At 46.8% G+C, this 23180-nt stretch overlaps 1 protein-coding gene across 2 annotated transcripts in view; it reads left to right on the top strand.

The window, feature by feature from the left end:
• Positions 1-23180, top strand: part of TBC1D2B (TBC1 domain family member 2B) — a 285950-nt gene that overhangs the window by 233622 nt on the left and 29148 nt on the right. For both annotated transcript variants that reach the window (XM_078685205.1, XM_078685204.1), the window contains one exon: positions 14378-14563. In XM_078685205.1, coding sequence (XP_078541331.1) covers positions 14378-14563 — 186 coding nt within the window. The remainder of the gene's footprint in view (positions 1-14377; positions 14564-23180) is intronic.

The following is a 23180-nucleotide window of genomic DNA, read 5'->3' as shown; positions in this document are numbered from 1 at the left end:
TTTACTCCTCAAACCTGGTGTAGGAAAAGAGGATCTGCTTCTTATGGTTACTCCCACGTTTTGCTAGATGTAACGCTGTTTTTGACTAGTCTGACTGGGATCCTGCTAATCAGGACCCCAGTCTATCTGCTTTTTCCCTAAACTGTTATGTATTTGGGTACACTCCAAATTGGATACTGGGGTACCCTTGTCAGTACCTAGTATATGATACACATGTACCCAGGGCATAGGTACCCCAGAGGCCTCCCATGGGCTGAAGCATGTATTATGCCACCCGTGAGAGGCCATGCAAAATGGAACTACAGGCATGCCATTGCAGCCTGTGTAAGTTGGTGCAGGCACCACTTACTTATGATATAGGTTTACTATATTTAAGGGTCACTGCACTTAAAACCTATAAGTCACCCCATAGCAGGCCTTTACAATCCTAAGGGCAGGGTGCTTGGTTCTAAGTGAGAGGGTGCCCCTGCATGAGCACAACACCCCTGCAGCCTACAGAGTCCATTCTCCCGGGTTGTCGGTGAAGCAGCCATATACTCTATACAGAGGGGCATTACGTGACAGCATGATGGCCAACTCTAAAACGGCTAGAACAAACCCTATCGTGTTTGGTGTCAAACATGTTGGAATCATACCCACACATCGGTAACATCGGGCATTCGTCAGCAGAGCCCCTGGTTACTCTCAAGTGACCCAGACTCTGTCCCTTCTGCTTTCAGGTACTCTTCGACAAGAATCCACGTTTGGATTCCAAAGGACATTCATCTCCCTTCCAGCAGCGGCTCTTCTTCGAAGTCCTCCATTGGGTTTGACTGCGGTTTCCGATACCAATTCACACCTATGCACCCGGCTTCCCTGGGTATCCACGGGTGGGGTGACTCTCCAACCTTCTGTCTTCCACAGGGTTTCTTCGTAGTCCATTGGGAAGGGTCCTTAATCTTTAAAAATGTGAATGCGACTTACCCATAGACTTGTACAGAGCATGCGGTCGTGTTCTCACACTGCACACGCACTCCATGGGGTCTCGATTTACTCACCTTGGGTGGTTCCTTGGGGTCCCAGCAATTCTATGTCCTCTTGACATTGTCCTGACTCGAGTTGTGGTTATTATACCACTTTTTTTAGTATATGGTTTGGTCCCCCCCCACCCCCCGGGCCCACTGTGTATTAAGATATGTATGTTGCACAAACGCTCAATAAAAAATAAAAACATTTCATTAAAAAAACGTAACCGCTACAGGGTGCTGCACATCATGTACATTTCTGTAACTACCCTAAACATGCAATCATAAACTTGACCCCTAGAGGGCGAAGCACTCCCAGCTGAAGAGCACATTCTCCAGCCATGGGGGTGCTTGAAAAAATTAGGAAAATCCTGGCGTGGTCCTGGATTCTATTACCATAGGGTCATTAATTATATAAAAATTCCTTGAAGGGACTGCTGCAGTCCTGCAACGCCACATGCCTTTTTTAACCATGGTGCTCCATGCTCGTTTTAGGGACACCACAAGGGGAGATACACAAGTACTGAAGAGCCCCGAAGAGCATTATGGGGCATCCAGCCAGGAGCAGTGAATATCATAACAGCGCAGGGAGCCCGTGTGTTTCCTTTTTGTTGTTTTTATCCTGGGGGTGCCTGGTCTAACCCGAGCACACTCGCCTACCTCACATTGGGGGCAGCTCAGGGAGCCCACCCCTGCTGGCTTCCTCGAGACCTGCACCTCAATGTGCAGCTGCAGAACTGGCAGTGTTTCTTTCACTGCCAGTTCTTGCAGGCAGGGTGTGTTCTTCTGCTGTGGCCACCCCGCTACCCCCAGCCACAGTCACAGGAAGAGTCCTAGGCCGCCGCCACTAGGGGGGCCTCAACAGTTCTCCCCTTTTTATGTTCGGCCTTCGGGAAGTCAGGGATGCAGTCACGACCTCCTCTATGATAAATCCGCCACAGGGAATGAGGTCCCCGGGCAATACAGATAGTCCAGGGTGGGAACCCCCCCCACACACACACCCTCACTGGAAAATAATTTATAAACCTCTCCTGCGCTGAACCCCAGGTCCTGCCCCACCCAAATGGGGTAAATTAAGGAACAGCGCATCCCAAGTAAAAGGTCACCAGACCTTAAAATGCTATTACTCGGGCCCTGTTGGGCTGATTTTCATGATCTTGGGCGCATTTTACTCTGGTTGCGAGCCCTAGCCATCTGGAACAGTTTCCTCAGACCTCCTGGCCTCTAAGGTGGCAAGTGTTGTAGGGGGTTCGTTTCACTGACTCCCTGTTCTCCTTCTCCCTATGATTTCATTTTTTATGTTTATGTATGTATATGGTGTTTCGGTAGCACAAACCTAGCCAAAAGGCAGCAGAGTGTGCTGTACGTGGTCAATGACGAGCATAAAGTCATAGCGTAAGAGGAGAGGAAGCTGGGTGGAGGGCGGTTAATGCATTTTGATAAAGAATTCTAATAGAGGTGAGTCTTCATCTGTCCTTTATTTGAGCCAATTGGCGATGAAAAGTGTTGACTTGCATACAAAAGTATCAATAACTGCAGGAGTTAAGTGTACTCATTTATGCCTATGCTTCATGGGTATGTATGTAGGTGTAGTTCTCAAGTTATTTAAATCCTCTAAAGAGCATCATCCACCCTACAAGGGCATCTTGGTACTTGAGTCAGAGTGAGGCACAAATAGGACTTAGCAAGCAATTGTTTTCATAGCATTAGTTAGCGAAGTGTGAGATCTGCTGTCCAAATTCTGAATTCTGGATCACAAGGAAGAAGTGTTGCCCATATAGTTTTAAATTATAGGAGCATTTCATGTGATCACCTGGATACTGAACTGGTTTGTAACCATCTGCTGTTTACAGTTGTCAAAGGGTCTGTGATAGCAGGAGTTTATAAAACAGTGGCACACCTACCACCTTGCTCCTTATGGGTTTCTGTATCCTCTTGGGTTAACTTGAAGAATATCCTATCGAATCTGCGATTGTGTACATTTTAATGTGTAAATTGTGATGTTAATTACCCCATTCCCCCTTATTTTTCAACATGTTCTCAATGGACTACTAACCACGGAGGTAGGCTATGCTGCTTTGCTTGCTGATGTAAACATATTTGAGGTTTCGGTTTACTCCACCACTTGTTAGCAATGCAGGCATTTGGGGAGTAGTAGATCTGAAAGATTGTAGCTGCTGCATGAACCACGAAGGTGAATTTGTGGTTTGGTCACATTCTCTGATGCCTCTTTCCAAATTCAGGCTTCTTCCAAGATAGGGGTAATGTGCCACCTCCTTTGTCAGAGGTAGCCCCCCCCCCCTCCTTTTCAAATAAATGTGTTTTCTATCCCTCCTGCACTATCCCTCCTGCATTTATTTTCTGTCCCATGGTGTTTGGCCCAGTTCTCCACGCTCCATTTCAAGTAGGCATCCTATTTCTATGGGTCAGACTCACATGACACATGTTCCTTGGATAACACTACTTTCTCCATTGGCTTCTCTGATCACCTGTTTGCCAGTAACACGCAAATCATATTCACTTTGTGCCATAACTTTACTCTCAAATATCAAAAACATCTCACTTCTGTCAAGCTTTGAATGGCCTTGAGATGCCGGGTACTCAACTCATTGAAAATTGAAATCTTCTGCTTCCATCCTAATCTTCGCACCACCATAGACTCCAACAACTGCTTTCTTTATATGCAGTCCTAGCTTACTTCCCCTGCGAAAAAAGAATTGACACGGGCCAAATATCCCTGTGCACATTCTTGCTATTTACCACTCATTCAATATTCTTGACTGGCTTCATCTTAGATTTATGCTCTCCTTATCTTCCATAAATTGTTTCGCTAAATATACTTTCTAAACTGTTAATCCTTTCTTCTTGATTTACCGTCCTAACAATTGTGTAATACGTGGTAATTAAACTTTGTTCTGTCTTATTAGTTTATCCAAATTCAACCACATACCTTTATATAGGCACCCAGCCGATTAAATCCTTTTGTGCTTATAGTTTGCAATGCGCAGCATTCCTTGAAGAAATGCTGTTGGTCCTCAATAAGTACACATACTATAATTGCTAGCTTTCTGCTAATATATGCAGTAGTGAAAATGAAAGGAAAGAATATAGCCACTTTGTCAGTTTCATAGGAAGGGGGAGATGCCGTGTCTTGCTTGGCCACTTCATCGCCGCACTGCTGAGGGACAAAAAATTCCATCCCCCAACATCCTCCACAACGCCATTTGCCCATAAGAGCACGTTGCCACCCGCTAAGGGCGGGCCCGTCCATGCCCATCGGAGCCCGGAGGAGGCTGGGCTGCACCCCCTTCTAACGCTTGGATTAACACAAAGGCTAAACAAAGAACATAATGGGGAAAATAAGATGCATCCAGCTGACTTTGACGGGGTAACTATTTCAAACTTTGACTCTTTCCTTGTCAAGGGGACAATCGCAATTTCGAAAGAGATTGCCCTCACTGAAAGGAGGATTTCTTTAGGGGGAGGGGCATATTAATGGGGAAAATTCATTTATTGCAACTTCAGGTCAACGGTCTACATTGCAACTTGTAGTTCTTGAGGATTCTCTCCCCAAGGTACCCGCCCCTCCTCAGCACTTGTCTGAAAATCTCATAATTTCCCTTAAGGTGTCCCTAAGAAAAAGAAAGAGAGATGGACCTAAAGACTCACAACCCATCAAAACGAAAAGATTAATGGAGGCTTCTCCTAGTCATACCTCCTCAGATCCTCATAACCAAAACCAATTGCTGCCACCCATCATCAATTTACCCCCCTGTTAGTTCAAATCACACTAGAAATGTATGTGATAAATATTTGGGGGCGCCAGGTACAACGGAAGGGTAGGTTCCATCAAGACAACTGCCAATTACAAGACGCAGGCTCAAAAGATTGGCTCCAAAGTAATAGAAAACGTTTCTAACAAAGTGAACCAAGGCTTAGCTTCCTCATGTAGGCTAGATGACAGGTCTATGTTAAGACAATGCTCTGCTAGGGAAGAAGACACTATACCAACTCGGAGAGGAGGTAAGATCAGCACGTTGCATCCACAGCAGACAGACAACCCAACAAAGGGGATAAGGGGGAATTTGCAGCATTTGATTCTCCCACCAGCGGAATGCCCGTTTGTCTTAATAATGGTAAATGTCCCAGATCCAAGGTCAGCACAACAAGAGTCAACACAGTTCAGCTAATTGATAAAGCACGCCATTGGCTAACTACATTTGCCAGATCGGGGAATTCTATTCAGGGCCACCTTATTATGGCCAGAAGAATACCCTGGGTTGGTACAACTCCCAAAAATATTGATGCGGACTGCATTGTACTCCATTTTGATAGTTCTCAGTTAGTAGGTGACTTGCTAACCCAACCTCCCATAGCTCACTCGGTAGGGACACAGATATATGCCCTACCTATGAGCTTTTTTTATGAACCACATCCCAACTCAAGAGTCCAGGTACCAAGGGAAGATTTTGAGGCCGCTATGGGCAACAATTGGACAATTATTAGAGGAAACCCAGACATACACACCTTATAATAGGTTCCACTTTCCTGTTATTTGGACTGGAAATGCCTTATAAAAGTACGAGGAAAGACTGCCCCAAAACCTATCTTAGCAAGAAAAAACAGCTACGTTTTAAAATGGGACAAGGTAGATGTGGGAAGCTAAGTTGCTTTAAACCTACCCTCTAAAAACAAGGAGTTTCTGCTATGCCTAGATGAGCTGGTCAATCCCAACCAGGTGACCGGGGCATTTGGGAAGATTTTAGAAAAGAATTTGGCATCAATTCATTTGCCCTGCACCTTCAAAAAGCACCCACTAATATGCTGGTTTGATAAGAATTGCTCAAAAGCAGTAGCAAGCCTTCGCGATGCACTGAAATTGCACCCTAGAGATAATTACTGTGTACGGACCCATAGATCAAGCTTCAAAAAAGCTTGAGACAATAGGCTGAAGCAACTAAGAGTAGAGGCCTGGGAACCTAATACAAGCCTCACACAGAAATGATAGCAAAGCCTTTTGGAAGGTGGTCAATTCCCACTTTCTGTCAGAAGAGGGAGGGCTGTCATTGGATGTATATGTCGGCGGGGATACGTGGGTAAATCACTTTTAGAGTGCTTGAATTTGACTTTAGTGAGTGCAAAATATTCCATAGCAAACAAAAGTCAACTTTGTATGGCCTTCATGGACCTTTCAGCAGCCTTTGACTGTGTGGCACACAGTAAACTGTGGCCCATCATGGAGCACAATACGATAATTATTTTTATAAGGCAACTTTACACAGGTGCATCGACCATAGTCCGGTACGGGAAGCAAGGGGAATGCTCGAATTTTTTTTAATTGAAAAAGTTGTAAGACTGGTGTGTGCTTCCCCCTTTTCTATTTGCCCTCTATACCAATAAGTTGAATGAGGTTCTGACTGAAAAGGGAAAAGATACCCCATTAGTTGACTCAACCCCTCTCCCTATTCTGCTCTGTGCATATGATGCCATGTTATCGGCTAGAACACCCATGGTTCTGCAGAACCTCATAGAGAAATATTTGTCTTTTATGGCAGACTTGGAACTCTATGTTAACAAAACCAAGACATTTGTTATGGTTGTAGGGGAGGAGTCTAAGAGGACAATGGTCTCCAATGGTGAAGAAGAGTGATAAACTTTACATATTTAGGTGTCTTTTTCGACTCCAAACTAAAGTGAAAGGATGTGGTGCTAAATAGGGTAAACCTTATGGGCAAAAGCATAGACTAGGGTTCTCAAATAACCTGAGCTCTAAACCAGCCCAGGAAATGGCAAAAGTCTATTTAGCCAAAGATACATCTATTGCCACATATGGGGCTGCAATCTGAAAGAAACAGGTTAGTATTAGATTCCTTACCTTAGAATATCCCCAGGCGTCAGTCTGGATCCGGAAACTTTTGCGTAGCAGTACCCCTGCGCGTCGGTAGGCGTCGTCTGCAGGCGTCCCCTGCGGCTCCGCGTCGTCGGCGTCGTGCGCCGTGATGACGTCGCTGGAGTATATAGACGCCGCCTCCGCGCGCTGACGTCAGTTCTTCTTTTTTCCGCGCCAGTTAGCGCAGATCCGAAGAGCAGTACTCCGGTCTTTTGACCAAGTTTTTGTTAACTATAACTATTTCTTCAGGTGCCGGTAGGATGCCCGGGTTTAAGAGTTGCGACGGGTGCGACCGCATGATGTCGGTCACCGACCACCATCGACTCTGCCTCCGGTGTCTGGGCGCGGACCACGACGTGGAGTCCTGCGTCGACTGCCGGGCCTTGACAAGTAAAGCTAGACGGGAGCGGTCCCGCAAGCTGCTCGAGCTCCGAGTGTCGGCCCCGCGTCGAGAGCGGTCCCGGTCCGGTCGGAGGTCGAGGGAGCGGTCGAGGGAACGATCGCGGAGCCGCCATGAGCGCTCCGGGAGTCGCCACCATTCCTCGGGTTCATCAGGTAAGCGACACAAGAAGTCGGGGCGTCGTCATCGTACCCCCGACTCCCCCCGACGCCCGCGTGATGCGGCTGGGGGTTCAGGTGGCCCCACGTGGGTCGCCGTCGGCCCCATACCCGTCGGTCCCTGGGGAAGGCGCGTCGCGCGAGGAGATTGAGGAGTTCCTCATGGCTATGAGGGCGATGTCTCCTCCGGCGGGGCCTACGGCGCCTGCGGGCCCGTCGGTCCCGTCTGGGAGCCCGAGCGGTTCGGGTGCACCTGCCCCGACGCCGCCGGGTGCTCCGGCCCCGGCGCCGCCGGCGGCTCCGGCCCCGGCGCCGCTGGGCCCTTCAGGGTCGTCGCCGGCTGGTCCACCGGCCTCTCCGGCGCCGATTCCATTGGGGCAACCCGTGGTGCCGCCTCCGCGAGGCACGGTGACTCCGCCGTCGGTTCCGGCCGGCGTCGGGGCTCCGGCGCCGCGCGGCGCCACCCCCATTCCCTCTCTGACTCCTGACGCGGAGTCGGACCGGCATCGTCCGACGCCGAGTCCGGCGCCGTTGGGGCCCATTGGCTCCGAGGAGCCGGTTTATATCGTCGACTCGAACTATGGCGATGAGGACGATTATGGAGAGGGTTGGGAGGGGTGTGAGGACCCTTTGTCACGAGCCTGCCAGTATGACGTGGACTGGGTCGGTGACTTAGGTGATGCCAGTGGTCTGGACGAGTCGCCCAACCCTGGGTTTGTCTCGCCTTCCCCTGTGGCGTCGGAGGCGGGGGCTGCCTATTCGGTGGTCCTGATGAGGGCTGCCAAGGCCTTGAGCCTTGAGCTCCCCGTCGCTAAGGTGAAACCTAACATCCTCACCGAAGTATTTAAACCGCAGTCATGCCCACAGGAGCCTCTGCTGCCGTTTAATGAGGCCCTGACAGATGTCCTTTTGGGCACCTGGTCCAGGCCCGCTTCCGGTGCACCGGTTGACCGAAACGTTGCCAGGCGTCACCGTCCGTGTTCGGACGACCCTGCCTTCCTTTCCACCCATCCCTCCCCGGAGAGTCTGGTGATCCAGGCCTCCACTTCCCAGTCCGCATTCCCGTCGGCTCCGCCCGATCGGGAATCGAAGCGATATGACCAATTTGGCAAGAAGGTCTTTTCGTCTTTGAGTGCTGGACTGCGGTCTTGCAATACCGCATGCCTCTTGGGCCGCTACACCCACTCTCTGTGGGACACGGTCGCGGAGTGTCTGCCGCAATGCCCGCAGGAGGTGCGGGACAAGCTCAACCAGGCCTTGGTTGAAGGCCGGGACGCGGCGAGGTATTCGATAAGGTGTGGTCTTGACACGACCGACTCGCTGGGACGGGCTATGTCCACGACGGTGGCGATTCGTCGCCATGCTTGGCTGAGATCCGCCAACTTCTCGCCGGATGTCCAGAATGCCCTCATGGACATGCCTTTTGATGGCAGTCGCCTGTTCGGTGACAAGGCGGACAACGCGCTTGAGCGTTTCAAGGACTCCAGGGTCACGGCCAAGTCCTTGGGTCTTTCGACCCAGCGCCAGCAAACGGGTTCGTTTCGCCCCTTTCGTGGCCAAGGAAGGGGCGGTCCCACACGTGCTGCCAGCCACGCGCCGCAGAACGCTCCTCAGCGCGGTGGTGGCCGTGGATTCCGCCGGGGTGGCGGTAGAGGGCAGCGGCGAGGTCAGTCCACACCTCCCCCCGCAGCAGCCTCCAAATCTTCCTAGTCCGAGCTTTCGGGCCCATGTGACGCCAGTGGGTGGCAGGGTTCGCCATCACCACTCCCGCTGGCGCACGATTACGTCGGACAGGTGGGTGCTGCAGCTCGTCCGAAGGGGCTACTCCCTCCCCTTCGAGTCCACTCCTCCAGCCATGCCACCGCAGAACCACCGTGTGTCGGGGGACCACTTGACACTTCTGCAGGAGGAAGTTACGGCCCTCTTGGCCAAGGGGGCCATCGAGCGCGTTCCTGGGCCAGAAGTAGGGTGTGGTTGCTACTCCCACTACTTTCTGGTACCCAAGAAGGACAAAGGGGGCCTACGTCCTATCTTGGACCTACGGAACGTCAGCGGCTTCCTCCGGAAGGAGAAGTTCAAGATGTTGACTTTGGCTCAGGTCTTGGCTGCTCTAGACCCACAAGACTGGATGGTAGCGTTGGACTTGCAGGATGCGTATTTTCACATCCCCGTCCTGCCGGCCCACCGGCGTTACCTGCGGTTCACGGTAGGCCACGAGCACTTTCAGTTTATCGTGCTCCCATTCGGCCTTACCAGCGCCCCACGGGTGTTCACGAAAGTGATGGCGGTGGTCGCGGCTCATCTGCGCCGGTTAGGGGTTTCAGTCTTCCCCTACCTCGACGACTGGTTGTTGAAGACGGGCTCGCCCCAAACAGTCGTCCACCACCTTCAGATGACGGCAGACCTCCTGCACGAGCTGGGGTTTTCCATCAATGTGCCGAAATCACACCTGTGTCCCTCTCAAAAGCTCCTTTTCATCGGAGCAGTTCTCGACTCGGCGCAGTTTCGGGTTTATCCTCCGGAACGGCGGGTCCGGGTCAGGCTCTGATTCCCATCTTTCAGCCGTTATCCCGGGTTTCGGTCAGGTTGACGCTGCGGCTTCTGGGGCTGATGGCCTCCTGCATCCTACTGGTGCATCACGCCAGGTGGCGGATGCGGGCTCTGCAGTGGGACCTGAAGTTTCAGTGGGCCCACCATCAGGGCAACCTATCCGACCATGTCCTGATCTCGGAGGGCACTGCGAGACAGTTGCAGTGGTGGCTTACGGACCGCGATTGGGTCAGAGGCAGATCCCTCTCCCTTCCCCAACCGGAGCACGTAGTTGTGACGGACGCGTCCCTCCAGGGCTGGGGAGGCCACTTGGGAGAGGCAGAGATCAGAGGCATCTGGTCTCCGGCGGAGTCCCGGCTCCATATCAACATGTTGGAGCTGCGGGCGATTCGCCTAGCACTGAAGGCATTCCTCCCCTTTGTCAACGGGAGTGTAGTGCAGGTGTTCACGGACAACACCACCGCCATGTGGTACTGCAACAAACAGGGCGGTGTGGGGTCGTGGACCCTTTGCCAGGAGGCTCTGCGCCTCTGGCAATGGCTGGAACGTCAGGGCGTGACTCTGACGGTTCAACACCTGGCAGGTTCTCTGAACGCCAGGGCGGACAAACTCAGCCGTCGGTGCTCGGTGGATCACGAATGGCGTCTGAACTCGGACGTGGCGAACGGCCTCTTTCAGCAATGGGGAGAGCCTTGGTTAGATCTATTCGCCACAGAAGAGAACGCGCAATGTCATCAGTTCTGCGCGTTGGAGTTTCCAAGACGGCACTCGCTCGGCGACGCCTTTCGGCGCGAGTGGAGTTGCGGTCTGTTGTACGCCTTTCCGCCTATACCACTTCTGCCCAGAGTGCTGAAGAAGATCAGGCGCGACCGGGTCCAAGTTATCCTTGTGGCTCCGGACTGGGCTCGAAGATACTGGTATCCCGAGCTACTCAGCATGTCAGTCGGTCCCTCGATCCGCCTGCCCCTTCAGGAGGACCTTCTGTCGCAGCAGCAGGGGACGGTCCTCCACCCGAACCTGTCCAGCCTCCACCTCCATGCGTGGAGATTGAGCGGCGACAGTTGAGGCCATTCGACTTGCCTCCTGAAGTCTGTGATGTGATTCTGGCAGCCAGGCGTCCCTCCACAAAGTCGGTATACGCCTGCCGGTGGAACAGATTTGTGGCATGGTGCACAGCAAAGGCTGTGGATCCCCTTTCTGCCCCTCTTTCCGAGGTTCTCCTCTTCCTTCTTTCTCTTGCCCAGCAGGGCTCTGCTCTGGGCACTATCAAGGGCTACCTTTCTGCCCTTTCCGCCTTCTTAAGGCTACCTGATCAGCCATCTTTATTCAAGTCCCCTATTGTGCTGAGATTCTTGAAAGGCATCACGCACATGTATCCACCTGTTCCGTTCGTGATGCCTCAGTGGGACTTGAACCTGGTTCTGACATTCTTGATGTGTGCTCCCTTTGAGCCGCTTCATTCCTGTCCTCTCCGTCTTCTCACTTTAAAGACGGCTTTCCTGGTTGCCATCACCTCTGCCAGGAGAGTGAGTGAGCTCCAGGCTCTTTCTGTCAAACCTCCTTTCTTGTCCGTCCATCCTGACAAGGTGGTTCTTAGGACTAGGCCTTCTTTCCTGCCCAAAGTAGTTTCTGCTTTTCACATCGGGCAGTCCATCACCTTACCCTCCTTCTTCCCGCCTCCGCATCCTTCAAAAGATGAAGAGCGGCTCCATCGTCTGGACCCAAAACGTGCGCTTTCATTTTATGTGGATCGCACACGCCAGTTCCGGGTGGATGACCAACTATTTGTTGGCTACGTGGGTGAGAAGAAGGGAAGGGCGGTACAGAAACGAACCATCTCTCGGTGGGTCGTCCTGTGCATCAAAGCATGCTACTCTTTGGCTGGGAAGGAGCCCCCTGTTGGGCTGAGGGCCCATTCCACTCGGGCCACGGCGGCTACTACTGCATTGGGCCGGGGAGTCCCCTTGCAGGACATTTGCCAGGCGGCTACGTGGGCCTCGCTGCACACCTTTGCGAGGCATTACTGCCTGGACAGTCAAGTCCGGAGGGACGGCTTCTTTGGCCGTTCGGTCCTCCAGGATTTTCTGGTGTAGGATTGTATTGGTTCGCAGACCCACCACCGGGGTTGGTATTGCTGGGGTATCTATTCTAAGGTAAGGAATCTAATACTAACCTGTTTCTTTCAGATGAACAAGTTACTTACCTTCGGTAACGATATATCTGTAAGAAACAGTAGTTAGTATTAGATTCCTTACCGCCCCACCCGTCCTCCCCGTTCTGCGAACTGATACCTAGGGTTAAGGACATCCCTTTCAGGGCCCTAGTTTCAAATGGCACCAGTGTTGGTTCTCACATGGCTCTGCGTGTTCTGGCGCGGAAAAGCTGTGTGCAAAGAACTGACGTCAGCGCGCGGAGGCGGCGTCTATATACTCCAGCGACATCATCACGGCGCACGACGCCGACGACGCGGAGCCGCAGGGGACGCCTGCAGACGACGCCTACCGACGCGCAGGGGTACTGCTACGCAAAAGTTTCTGGATCCAGACTGACGCCTGGGGATATTCTAAGGTAAGGAATCTAATACTAACTACTGTTTCTTACAGATATATCGTTACCGAAGGTAAGTAACTTGTTCATCTGGTGCATAGTGGAGGTCGAGGCATTGCAACGTGTGGAGGATATGTTTGCTAAGAGGTTATTATGCGTGCCAAGTGCATGCTCCAAACTTTGTCTGCCATAAGGAATTAGGGTTACCCTATATTAGTGACACCTTCAAACTGGCCCCACTATTATTGTGGCTTTCAATATGGAAAAGGAATACAGTGCGGTTAAACCAACTTGTGTTAAAAGACATCATGAAATTAGATCATGCCCTTAGATTTTCTTGGTTGTCTTATGCTAGACTGTCTTTTATTTCCCTGTGCTTAGGTGAACTTTATGACACCCCAACTCTTTGTGAAAGCTTTCCTAAATCAAAGCTTAAATAAATCTTCATGGCTAACAAAATACAGATGGGAAAGGAACATAGGAAAAGGCACAATAATTGCATACCAGGGTTTACCTCCTGTGTCGTATGGACCTCTTTCTTATCTCTTTTGTTGAGAACCCTCCACACCGATTCATTCTGTTAAGATCCCGCTATTGCTGGGTTATCCTGCACATCTATATTCAATAAACCATCTACCCTCATGTCTCTGTGATGGAAAGTTTAACTAGTCGACCCTGCATGTTTTTTTTCCCTCATACGTTTATGAGAGGAAGAAGGAAGAAGTTTATTGTCCCATTATTTCGGGAGTTTTATTTGCAACACTATCTGTAGCCTTATCAGTTATTCAACAACTGGAAACCCCATATGTATTCCTTGTGATTGCTTCATTTCTATGGGTAGCCGTAAAAAATCGAGCAGCTTCCCGCTTCGCTGCAAAATAATTCTTGTAATGTATACATATTGTAATATAATAAGCTGATAATTGTAAATCTCAGCCTCTTAATCATTATCTTTTATTCAAACAATCAGCACTCTAATGGTGATTGCTAATCCCAGCCTCTTAATCATTTATCTTTTATTAAAAATTCAGCACTCTAGCAGTGATTGCAAATCCCAGCCTTTTCACCATTATGCTTTGGTTAAACATTCAACACACTACCAGCTACAATTATGGATATGACACATGGGGAAAGTTTGCAAATGGCTTGTATTTACTGTCAGCCGAATTTATGAAGGATAAGCTGGTCTTTTTAGCACCTTCAATTTTGATAACATTGAAAAAAGGTAAATTTTGGAGTGTATAGGATTTTAATGACTGGTCATAATAGATTTAAAAATAATTTTGACTGTAGGATGCTTTGGAATAACAGATTAAGTGAAATGTTTTATGTACAAAATTCTGTATGATGTACTGTTTGGACTATAACAATAGGTCACTCTCAGATTTTACTATTTTTGCCCACATTTCTGTGGATAGGAGTATTTGAATTATTGTAATCCAATTTTGTAAAGGAAATGGAATGTTTTTTATGACTTGATTTACTTTTATGCATTTTAATTAATGCGAAATAAAGATGAAGATGATGATGACTAGTTTATTTTCGAAATTTTCGATTTTCTGCTTCTTCACACTACACTGCAACACATGTTTACACTGGTGCTTCACTTACCCATGTATAAAATGGATTTCATAGAAATACCAACTCTGGTGATGCCCATATAGCTCTCACCTTTAAAATGTCTGGATATTCTTCAGTTAACCTGCCCATTGCTGCTGTTTCCCTTTGATTTAATATTCTTCACCGTTTGTGTGGACAAACTGCATTTAGCATAAGGTAAGATGTGAATGCATTATTCATATACAAATTTGTTCCTCTCATCCCTTAGGTTGACCAGCGCGTATTCAAGGATCTCATGAATGAGAAACTTCCCCGGCTTCATGCTCACCTGGAGCTTTACAAAGTTGACTTCTCACTCATCACTTTCAACTGGTTTCTGGTCGTCTTCGCAGACAGTGTTGTCAGCGACGTCTTCATTAAAATATGGGACTCGTTCCTCTATGAGGGATCCAAGGTTTGTTGCTCGAAATGTAAGAATATGTCAAATGTACTCAGGATATATTTCTGGGTTTACAAAGCAATTAAGTGCTTAGATTGCATTGTTACAATCGGAACTAAGGCAAAATATTTTGCATTCTTTTTGAGGGAATAAAACCTAATAACTGATCTTTGCTAATTTTGCTTCAAAATGTCAAATTTCCTACCCCAAATAATAAGATTTCAGAAAGAGAAGAAACTAATTGTCAGTGTGTGCTGATCTAATTTGTTTTGACAATTCTCCTAGTATGGACATAAAAGGCATACATTTAATTAAATCTACTTGATCTCTTTCCTCAACTTTGTAAAACATTCTACCATTGCATATTGCTGCATCAGAAAACACAATAGAACTACTGCATTCACTGCCATACACATTTCTGTTTGTTTATCATCAATTGCCTAGCACTAAATATCAAGAACTATAACCAAATGGCAGGGCAATCCTAACTATGTCAAAATGGTTTACACGAGGCCCATAGATGACCAGTTTATTTATGCATTATGTACAAACTAAATAACAAAGTTTAGAACACAAATTTGTTTATGTGGGAATCCTAATGTTGGCCCAAAATTGGGCACCAGAGAAATGCAGTCTTCAGGAGAGCACATCAGTGATTTGTTCGGCATTCATTCATTCCTGTGGTAAAGGAGGCCAGGCATTACTTAGATATCTCCAGATTTCATAAAAGATATATTAGATGCAAGATATTCACACTGACTACGCTCCAAATCCTGGTACATCGATAGGCAATTTTCCTGCCTCAATTAGAGCTCTGTGAAGGTTAACATCACATCATAACTGATACATAATCAATGGCAGATGGTGAACAGTCAAACAGGGTGTAAAACCTCACTTGTAGTGCCTCCAGTGTTACCTGCATTGTTCCTGTGACCAATAATAAGCAATCTACATATGTATGCCAGCAAACTAAATAAATTCTGTCTTGCTGCTATCATAAAATGGAGTATTGCTGTCTTAATGTCAGGATCGTACTACAAAAGTACAAGTAGATATTCTAAGGCAGAATGGAACCTCATTGGCTGTGACCTGTGAGTCCATTAGTGGGTAAACATGAGGGTTAAGTTGCTGACATAGGTTGGTGGTATGGTAAGGATTGAGGTTCACTGGCTGAGGTAGAGCAGTACTGGGCAATGTGTGTGTCGATCCTAGTACTGGAGTATCACCTCTGAGTCTTGGGTAAAAAGATAATTTTTGTTATGATATATTTTTATTGAATAATAAACCTCGGTAGAAAAGGGAAGGTCACACAGGCCAGCTTTGCCTAATGTCTATACGTATCCGCTTGCTGCTAAAACAGTAGAACGTAGTAGCCTCAATAATATGGGAGAAAAGGGAAAGCAAGAGGTAGTTTTGTCAAAATGAGCATAGCACAATATAAAGAATTTATACCGAGTTAGTTGTACTGTAGCTCCCCCACTTCAGCTTTAGTCCTGGTAACTGTTGGCTTGGTGATTAATCTAAATATCATTGGCCAACAAGGTAAGATGGAATGATATATTCAAGAAGGCAGATATTCAGGTGCATATGAGAAATAACGGGTTTCCGTTGTTGGATACTATTTATCTTTTTCAGTTCAACAGCTTTCTATTACACAATCCGAACAAGTAGCGAAACATCTGTCTGCATTCATAAGGTGAGCCCGTAGTCGGTCTGGGATTGATGCAGAAACAGAGCCTACTGCCTTTAGAATTGCCAAGCCATTTTTGCGTTGCTTCATCATATTGTGCTGTCAGACAATGCTAGGTTTTAACATGCACATTCCCTTATTTTGAGTCACAGCGACATAGAACCATGGCCTGTATTTGTATATTGCCACTTACCGAGTCTTTAAACCTTTTTCTCATGTCGGTCATGTGAGTAATTTTCTCTTGTGCAGTTATGCTTTACAGTGTGTGTTTGCTAGTGCCTGTAACTCCATGCTCAGATGTTGCACTGCTGTGTTGTAACCTGCTACAAAACTCTGAGAATATAAGACTGTCATCTGCATGGCTTAAGCTCATTCATTTTAAGTGGTACGTGAATATAATTTCGTATTGCAGTTAATGAGTGGTCTTTGGTTTGTTATTTGATGTGGTTTCCTTCCTGAAATATCGGTGTAACCTTTTTTTTTAAAACCGTGTTTTCTGTGCTGTGATTCTTTCATATCTGGTTCCACAATACAGAAGCCAGGCATTAACAATTTCCACTGACTGAGTTGATGTCGTGCTGTGTTGCAGAGCATCATTTTATTTAAATTGCGTGTAAACTGCAATTCTGAGAGTTTGGTATGGAAAGAAAAAGTGCATTCACATTTATTTCTGTGATTGATTCCATATTATGAATGCTGTGTGGGTTACGCGTGCTGGATACACACCTATTTAATCGTTGTCTCGGCTCAGATGATGATTTGGTATGTAAGCAGAGCCAGTATACTAATAGTCTTTGCTATGGTTTACTACGGTATGGTGAATATGAGAGGGGTGTGAAGGGCACCACACTTTGGTAGCATTTGTTTTTAGCTAATCAGTTAGTCTGCAGTTTGACAGATAGAGTTCTTCATTGCTTGTTGTCCCACTTGAGATTGAAATTGTGCAAACTGTTGTCACATATTGCTGTGTGAGCTGTTCCGTGTGTTATTGGCACCTAGTATGTTATAGAAACGCATTTCTGATGTGTACTTCTAACTGCAGATTCATCACCTTATGAATTCCCCTGGTGCTAAGCATATCCGGATGCTCTTCCAGCAGTTGCTCGTACTCTACTGTGGCTTTGTTCCACCTCTGGAAGTGATTGAGTGATGGTGCATAGTCGTATATATAGGTGGCACCCCGCACGTTGCTGTGGGTTCCTATTTATTTGCATCATTTGATGTGGATCTGGAGCTCTGTTTTGTTGGTGTTTTTACCTTACCTGATCTGTGCAGTGAATTTTCAGGAACCAATAATATCCCAAGTTAGATTGCTCACTACCTGGGTCACTTTGAATTATCTCCTCATCTGAGGATTTGGAAAAACCTAATGTCAACATGTGCTATGTCTCCCCCAAAAACTACCTACCGGCTTAAAGCTGCGCCATAGATTCAGAAAGCGGATGTCGTTCACAGACACACAACACCTCTCTTTGGTATCTTGGATCCAAGCATCCATGCAATAAGTAATCCTTAAAGCTATCATGAGTGGTAGGGTGGGGCAAAACTGCATGCTCCACAGCATATGAAGTGAGGCCGATCGCACTCCAAGTTACAGGCCCAGTCTCTCAGGACGCAACCCTTCTCGTTCCAAGTCCCAAACCCAGTCCAGGGTCTCCATCCTTGGGTAATTCAAAGGCATATCAGGTTAAGTCCTTCAAGGACGCAATAGTGCAGGCGTTCAGGCCCATGGATCCACTAGGGCCACCAGTCGAGCTCCCACTGGTGGACATTTCTCTGTTGCTGGCTGAACCTATTCGGCCTTTCACTGCTACTTGCACTCCCTTGCTTTGGGCTACATCGATACCCACAGTGCTGGCAATGGTCCCAGCTTATGACATGCCAGTTCCAGATTCGTCCCAGATGGTGATCTTGGATGTGGAGCCAAGTATGACTAGATTCAGCCCAATGCCTAAATAAGAAATTAACTAGGCTCAAAAAGTGCTTGGGGATCCCCAGTGTGCCTTTCCCTCAGCCACAAGGCACATACAGTCCTTATTCAACTCAGACTCTACAATAGATTCACAAAACCGATGGAAATTATGTGGATGGGGCTGATAACTTGCCCCCACAATTTGCTAATGATGGGCTTTATCAAGACCTCCTGGTGCAAGTTGTTTTGATTCCTTTCCTGAAACTAATTTGGATTCCCCATTGAGACCCCTACTGAAGAAAGTGCTTACTTTGTGGGCGTTTATACAGCAGCAATGTGGATCAAGCTTTGGCATTGGTATGTTCCTGCATAAGGAAGACTGGATGGAATTACCACGTTCTGGGGAAAAATACTCTGAAAATCTGATAAATGTTTTGTTCAATGGGTGTGTCTTAACTTGCCTATCAGGACGAGGAAGATCTGGCTTGCAATTGAACATCTTAGCTTTTATAAGCATATAGTTATACTACTTTCCCTACAGTCCAGTGTATGATTGCTGTTATCAAATTACCGATGCACCAGATGCTCCCACATTTTAATGATCTCTGCAAATGCATATTTGATTGTGCAGGCTGCATCCATAAGAAAACCCACATACATTTAGTATTTGGACTCTCGGCATTAAGGACAAACTTTCTTTGGCTGTTCAGGGATTATGTTAGACCATTTGAGAAATACAAAATACAATTACACGTTTAATGATCATGGCTGCAACCTTACTGGCTGTACCCAATGTAGAAGAAGAGGCTCAAGTCATGATCTATTCATCACCAAATGAAAAAGCCTCCGGTGAAGAATGGGCTGAACGCATAATTTCTGGTGTGCAAAGAAACCTATTGAGCCTTTACAGGCAAAGATGTCTGATTTTTGGCTTATCCTTAGTCCAGCAAGGTTTTGTCTTGGCACAGTTAGAGGTTATAAGTTGACTCTGTCAGCCTTTCTACATTTACCATTTCAGTCCTCTTTATTCAAATCGCATCTTTTGATGTGGTGGATAGGTATCCTCATGCTCCTTTCATTATGCCGCAGTGCAGCCATATTGTATTGACCTTGTTGATCTATATGTTTTTTGATCGCCTTTGGCTTCCGAAACTAAAAATAGTGTTACTACTTAAAATCACCCCTGCGCTTTGTCAGTCCATCCTCCATATACAACCTTCTCCGCCAACATGTTGGTTCTTGCGTCACATTTCTCCTCAAAGTTATATCACTATTACATTTCTTTTCCCCTCCCTATCCACCAAATGAGGAGTAATGGCTGCATCATTTAGACTCTGTTTTGTCATTAGCTTTTATATTGGTCAAACTAAAGAGTACACATTTATGATCATTTGTTCATTGATTCACCAGTGCGAAGAAGAAAAAAAAGTGCTTCAGGCGCAGACTTTGCCCTTTATAAATTTTCTCAGCATTGAACTCTGTTATGCCCTTACAAAAAAGGATTCTCTGAAAGGCCTCATGACTCATTCCTCCAGAACTAAAGCTCAGACTAACGTGAGCTTCTGTCCATACTTTCACCCGGCATTACTGTATTGATTCTCAGTTCTGCACAAGGGCCATTTTCCCCACCTGGCTGGTCCTGCTGGACTAGTGTAAGTCAATTCCTCAGATTCTGCCCCATTGGGTCGAACTACTTTGGTACGGAGTCATCAGTTGTAGACTCTGTAGGTAAATGTATCCATCAGATTAATATGTTACTTGCCTTTGGTAAGGCTGTGTCTGGTGAATAGTGTACCTGCCTGCTTACCTGATCTGTGCAGTGAATTTTCAGGAACCAATAATATCCCAAGTTAGATTGCTCACTACCTGGGTCACTTTGAATTATCTCCTCATCTGAGGATTTGGAAAAACCTAATGTCAACATGCAGGGTTTGTGTTTATATTTTGCTCATTGTCATCATGTTTGGGGTGAATGAAGTCAGAATAGAGGCCGGTGGCACCACCTGGTGTTGTGCAGAAGATATGAAAACTTTTTCCAGAACGGCCCCTTAGAGGATTACAAAAGTGTGTAATCTGGTGGTAGAGTGGTTATCAGAAAAAATACATTTTCAGGGATATGTTATTTACTCTTTTTCACCTATGAAAAAATGAAATCCTATACAGATAAGCCACTAATGGGTCTTTATAAGTATTGCTCCCTGGAGAGATGACATGGGATGATTTTCAATGTATTGTGTGCATATCATAGATGCAATGATGGGCAGGATACATGTGACTATTAGACATGATGAATAAGGGAGATTTTTGCACGGGTGTTGGATATGAAATGAGCAAGTCATGGACAAACTTTAGTTGTGCACACAGCTATGGCATTGCCGGGCGTCGATCCTTGGACTAGCTCAGGGAAGTCTCAACGTATTTAATGAAGGAAATTGGTCTGTAATTCATGGTACTGTTACGATCTCCCTTTTTAAAAACTGGTACGATTGTGGAGATTCCCCACGACTCTGGGCAACCTTCCTTCGCTGCGGCATTAATCACTATCACCAGGATCGATGCCCAAAGAGAGGGATTAGATTTAAAAAAGGTCCGGTGGGATACCATCCGGGCCTGGTGCCTTGTTGCATGTGAGGCTAACAATACCTTCCTCTACTTCTCTTTGAGTAAAAATAACCGCGTCGTTTTCCTGGGTTCTTTGCTGCAACCGGGGTAAAGTTGAGGCACTTTTAAAAATACTACTGAATTGGGACACCCATTCCTCTTCTGTTATATTAGTACTCAAATCCTCAGCTCTTTCCCTTTCAAAGAGAGGTTATTAACAATGCTCCAGAATCCATATCACTCATACTAGTTGATTCTGGGTCCCCGCAAAGGTGAACATTAAAATCGCCTGCTATCATGAGGTTATTTCTAAAGGGAGCACAATACTTCTTTACAAAGTTGTTCAGCTGAATTATTTTACAAGTCCCCTGTCTATATACTGCGTTGTAAAAATTAATCAGACAGACTTGAATTGGAAATCACTATGGGTAGAGGAGATGTCCTCAATCCTACATTTCAGGGACAGGGATGTAAAAATAACTAGACCACCCATGGCTCTCCCGCTATTTGCTGGAGATGCCGGGACAAAAACAGGTTGCAGTTCACCAGCCAGGTCTCCTGAAGGCAAATCACAGAGAAATGTCTGATGAACTGCAACCATAGTGGATCTGCCATTTTCTCCGTCAGCCCAGCAATATTCCAAGATAAGACATTATAGTCTTCTAACTTGGATCTATCCCCCATGAATAAAGTAGGTAGGTCCTACAACACCTCGGGCATTAATATTACTCTCGGCTCCTGGGTTTTGGGCTCTACACTAATTACAGCCTCTGATAACTCTCGTGGTATCTCTAGGAATACATTGTCCAGACAACCCGCAACGGGAGAACTAATATCGACCGACGCAGGTATCTGGGCCAATGTATCTGGAAGCCCCGGGCTGTAACTCAGCCAGTCGCAGTCATTCAACCCTGATAGAACTGCGAATCTATTTGGCCCCTGCACAATAGGAGAGAGACAACCAACCCTCATTAAATTATGCCTGTTTGCCCAATGATTAAATAAGCCAATCCTGAGAGTATTCACCGACTCTTAAGGCCAGATATGTCGAGCTGAATTAAAATTAGTCTGACTTGGGTTCAACGCTTTGTAGAAATATCCCAATGGTAATATCTCAATACCTCGATCCCTTTTTACTGGGTTAACATTTACCTCCCAGAAAATTCTCTCGACAGACAACGGGTTATTAAAATTCACAACAAAGCAGTCCCCCTCCCTTGTTTTCCTAGAATTTCCAAGCCAAGCAACTCGACAGACCATAATAACATTGCGTACAATCGCAGGCCCAGCATCAATATTGCAGGACAGCCAATGAGTGACCTTATTTTTAAGCTGAATAAAATGTTCCTTTGTACCCGTTGGGAGAGATGGCACTTTCCCCAAGAGAACGACCAACGGTGTTGACCGTGGCGGCGGGTCGATTACAGGTAATTTCTGCTGTACATCATTGGTGTACCCCTGTATCACACCCCCATTCTTTCCCCCTACACTAAGAGCTACACCTTGTTGCTTTGCTGCCTGAGCTCCATCTGTAGTCAGATCAACAAAAACCTTATCATTCTGCCCTCCTGGGCAGCCAAGGCCCACATCTGTAACAGTAGGTACACAGTTAATTCGAGGGATTTTGGACGTCCCATCTATATGTATTTTCACGGGCTCCTTGTGTAAAACAGGGGGGTGCTGGCACAGGACTACTTCGATTTTGAATAGATTGTATAATCTCGTGCTGTACTGCTAAGCTTTGTTCAATGTTATGTAGTTTAGTCATAATTGGGCGGAGTTTATCTTCCAAAATACTGCATAGTACAGATTTAAACACTTCTATCAACAGGAGTTCCATCACTGCTGGAGCTGATGTCAGTAATACACCAGTGTCTATTGATACATTGGAGTTACTTTTTTTGGGCTTTACTGCCTATTGTTTTACCTTTTCTCTTTATACACCCACTTGATAAGTGTACTCCCCCCCCACACCCCCCCCAATTGATGTGTTAAATTATGGTCGCTGGTAACCTCTCTATGTGTAACAGGGGCCGCCCTTCTCTTCCCATCCTTTGTGCTTTCATCCTTTCCACTTGACACTAAAGTGGCAGCCTCCTGCCTGTTAGCCACAATTACAATGGGAGACAGGGCCATAGCTGAGACATTCTGCTGTGACCCCACAACAGGGGAAAGTACAACCACATCTTGAGTATCACTACCCCCCTCCTGTGTATGTACAGTACCTCCAGCCTCATCAGGACAATTGTTTAACTGGATGTTAGCCACATCAAGAAGAGGTAAAGGGCCACTAGTAGGTGATCTAGATAGGCGTTTGTTTACCATGTCAATCTCTCTATCTATCAATGTGGCAGCTCTAGCTAGAAAAGCATCCATGGTAGTTACAGTTGCTTTTGCATTGCTTAAAGCCCCGTCCTGATTTGCCGGTA

Source organism: Lissotriton helveticus, chromosome 3_2 (genome assembly GCF_964261635.1).
Source record: "Lissotriton helveticus chromosome 3_2, aLisHel1.1, whole genome shotgun sequence".
Classification (NCBI taxonomy): Eukaryota; Metazoa; Chordata; class Amphibia; order Caudata; family Salamandridae; genus Lissotriton; species Lissotriton helveticus.
This window is presented reverse-complemented; position numbering and strand designations above follow the sequence as displayed.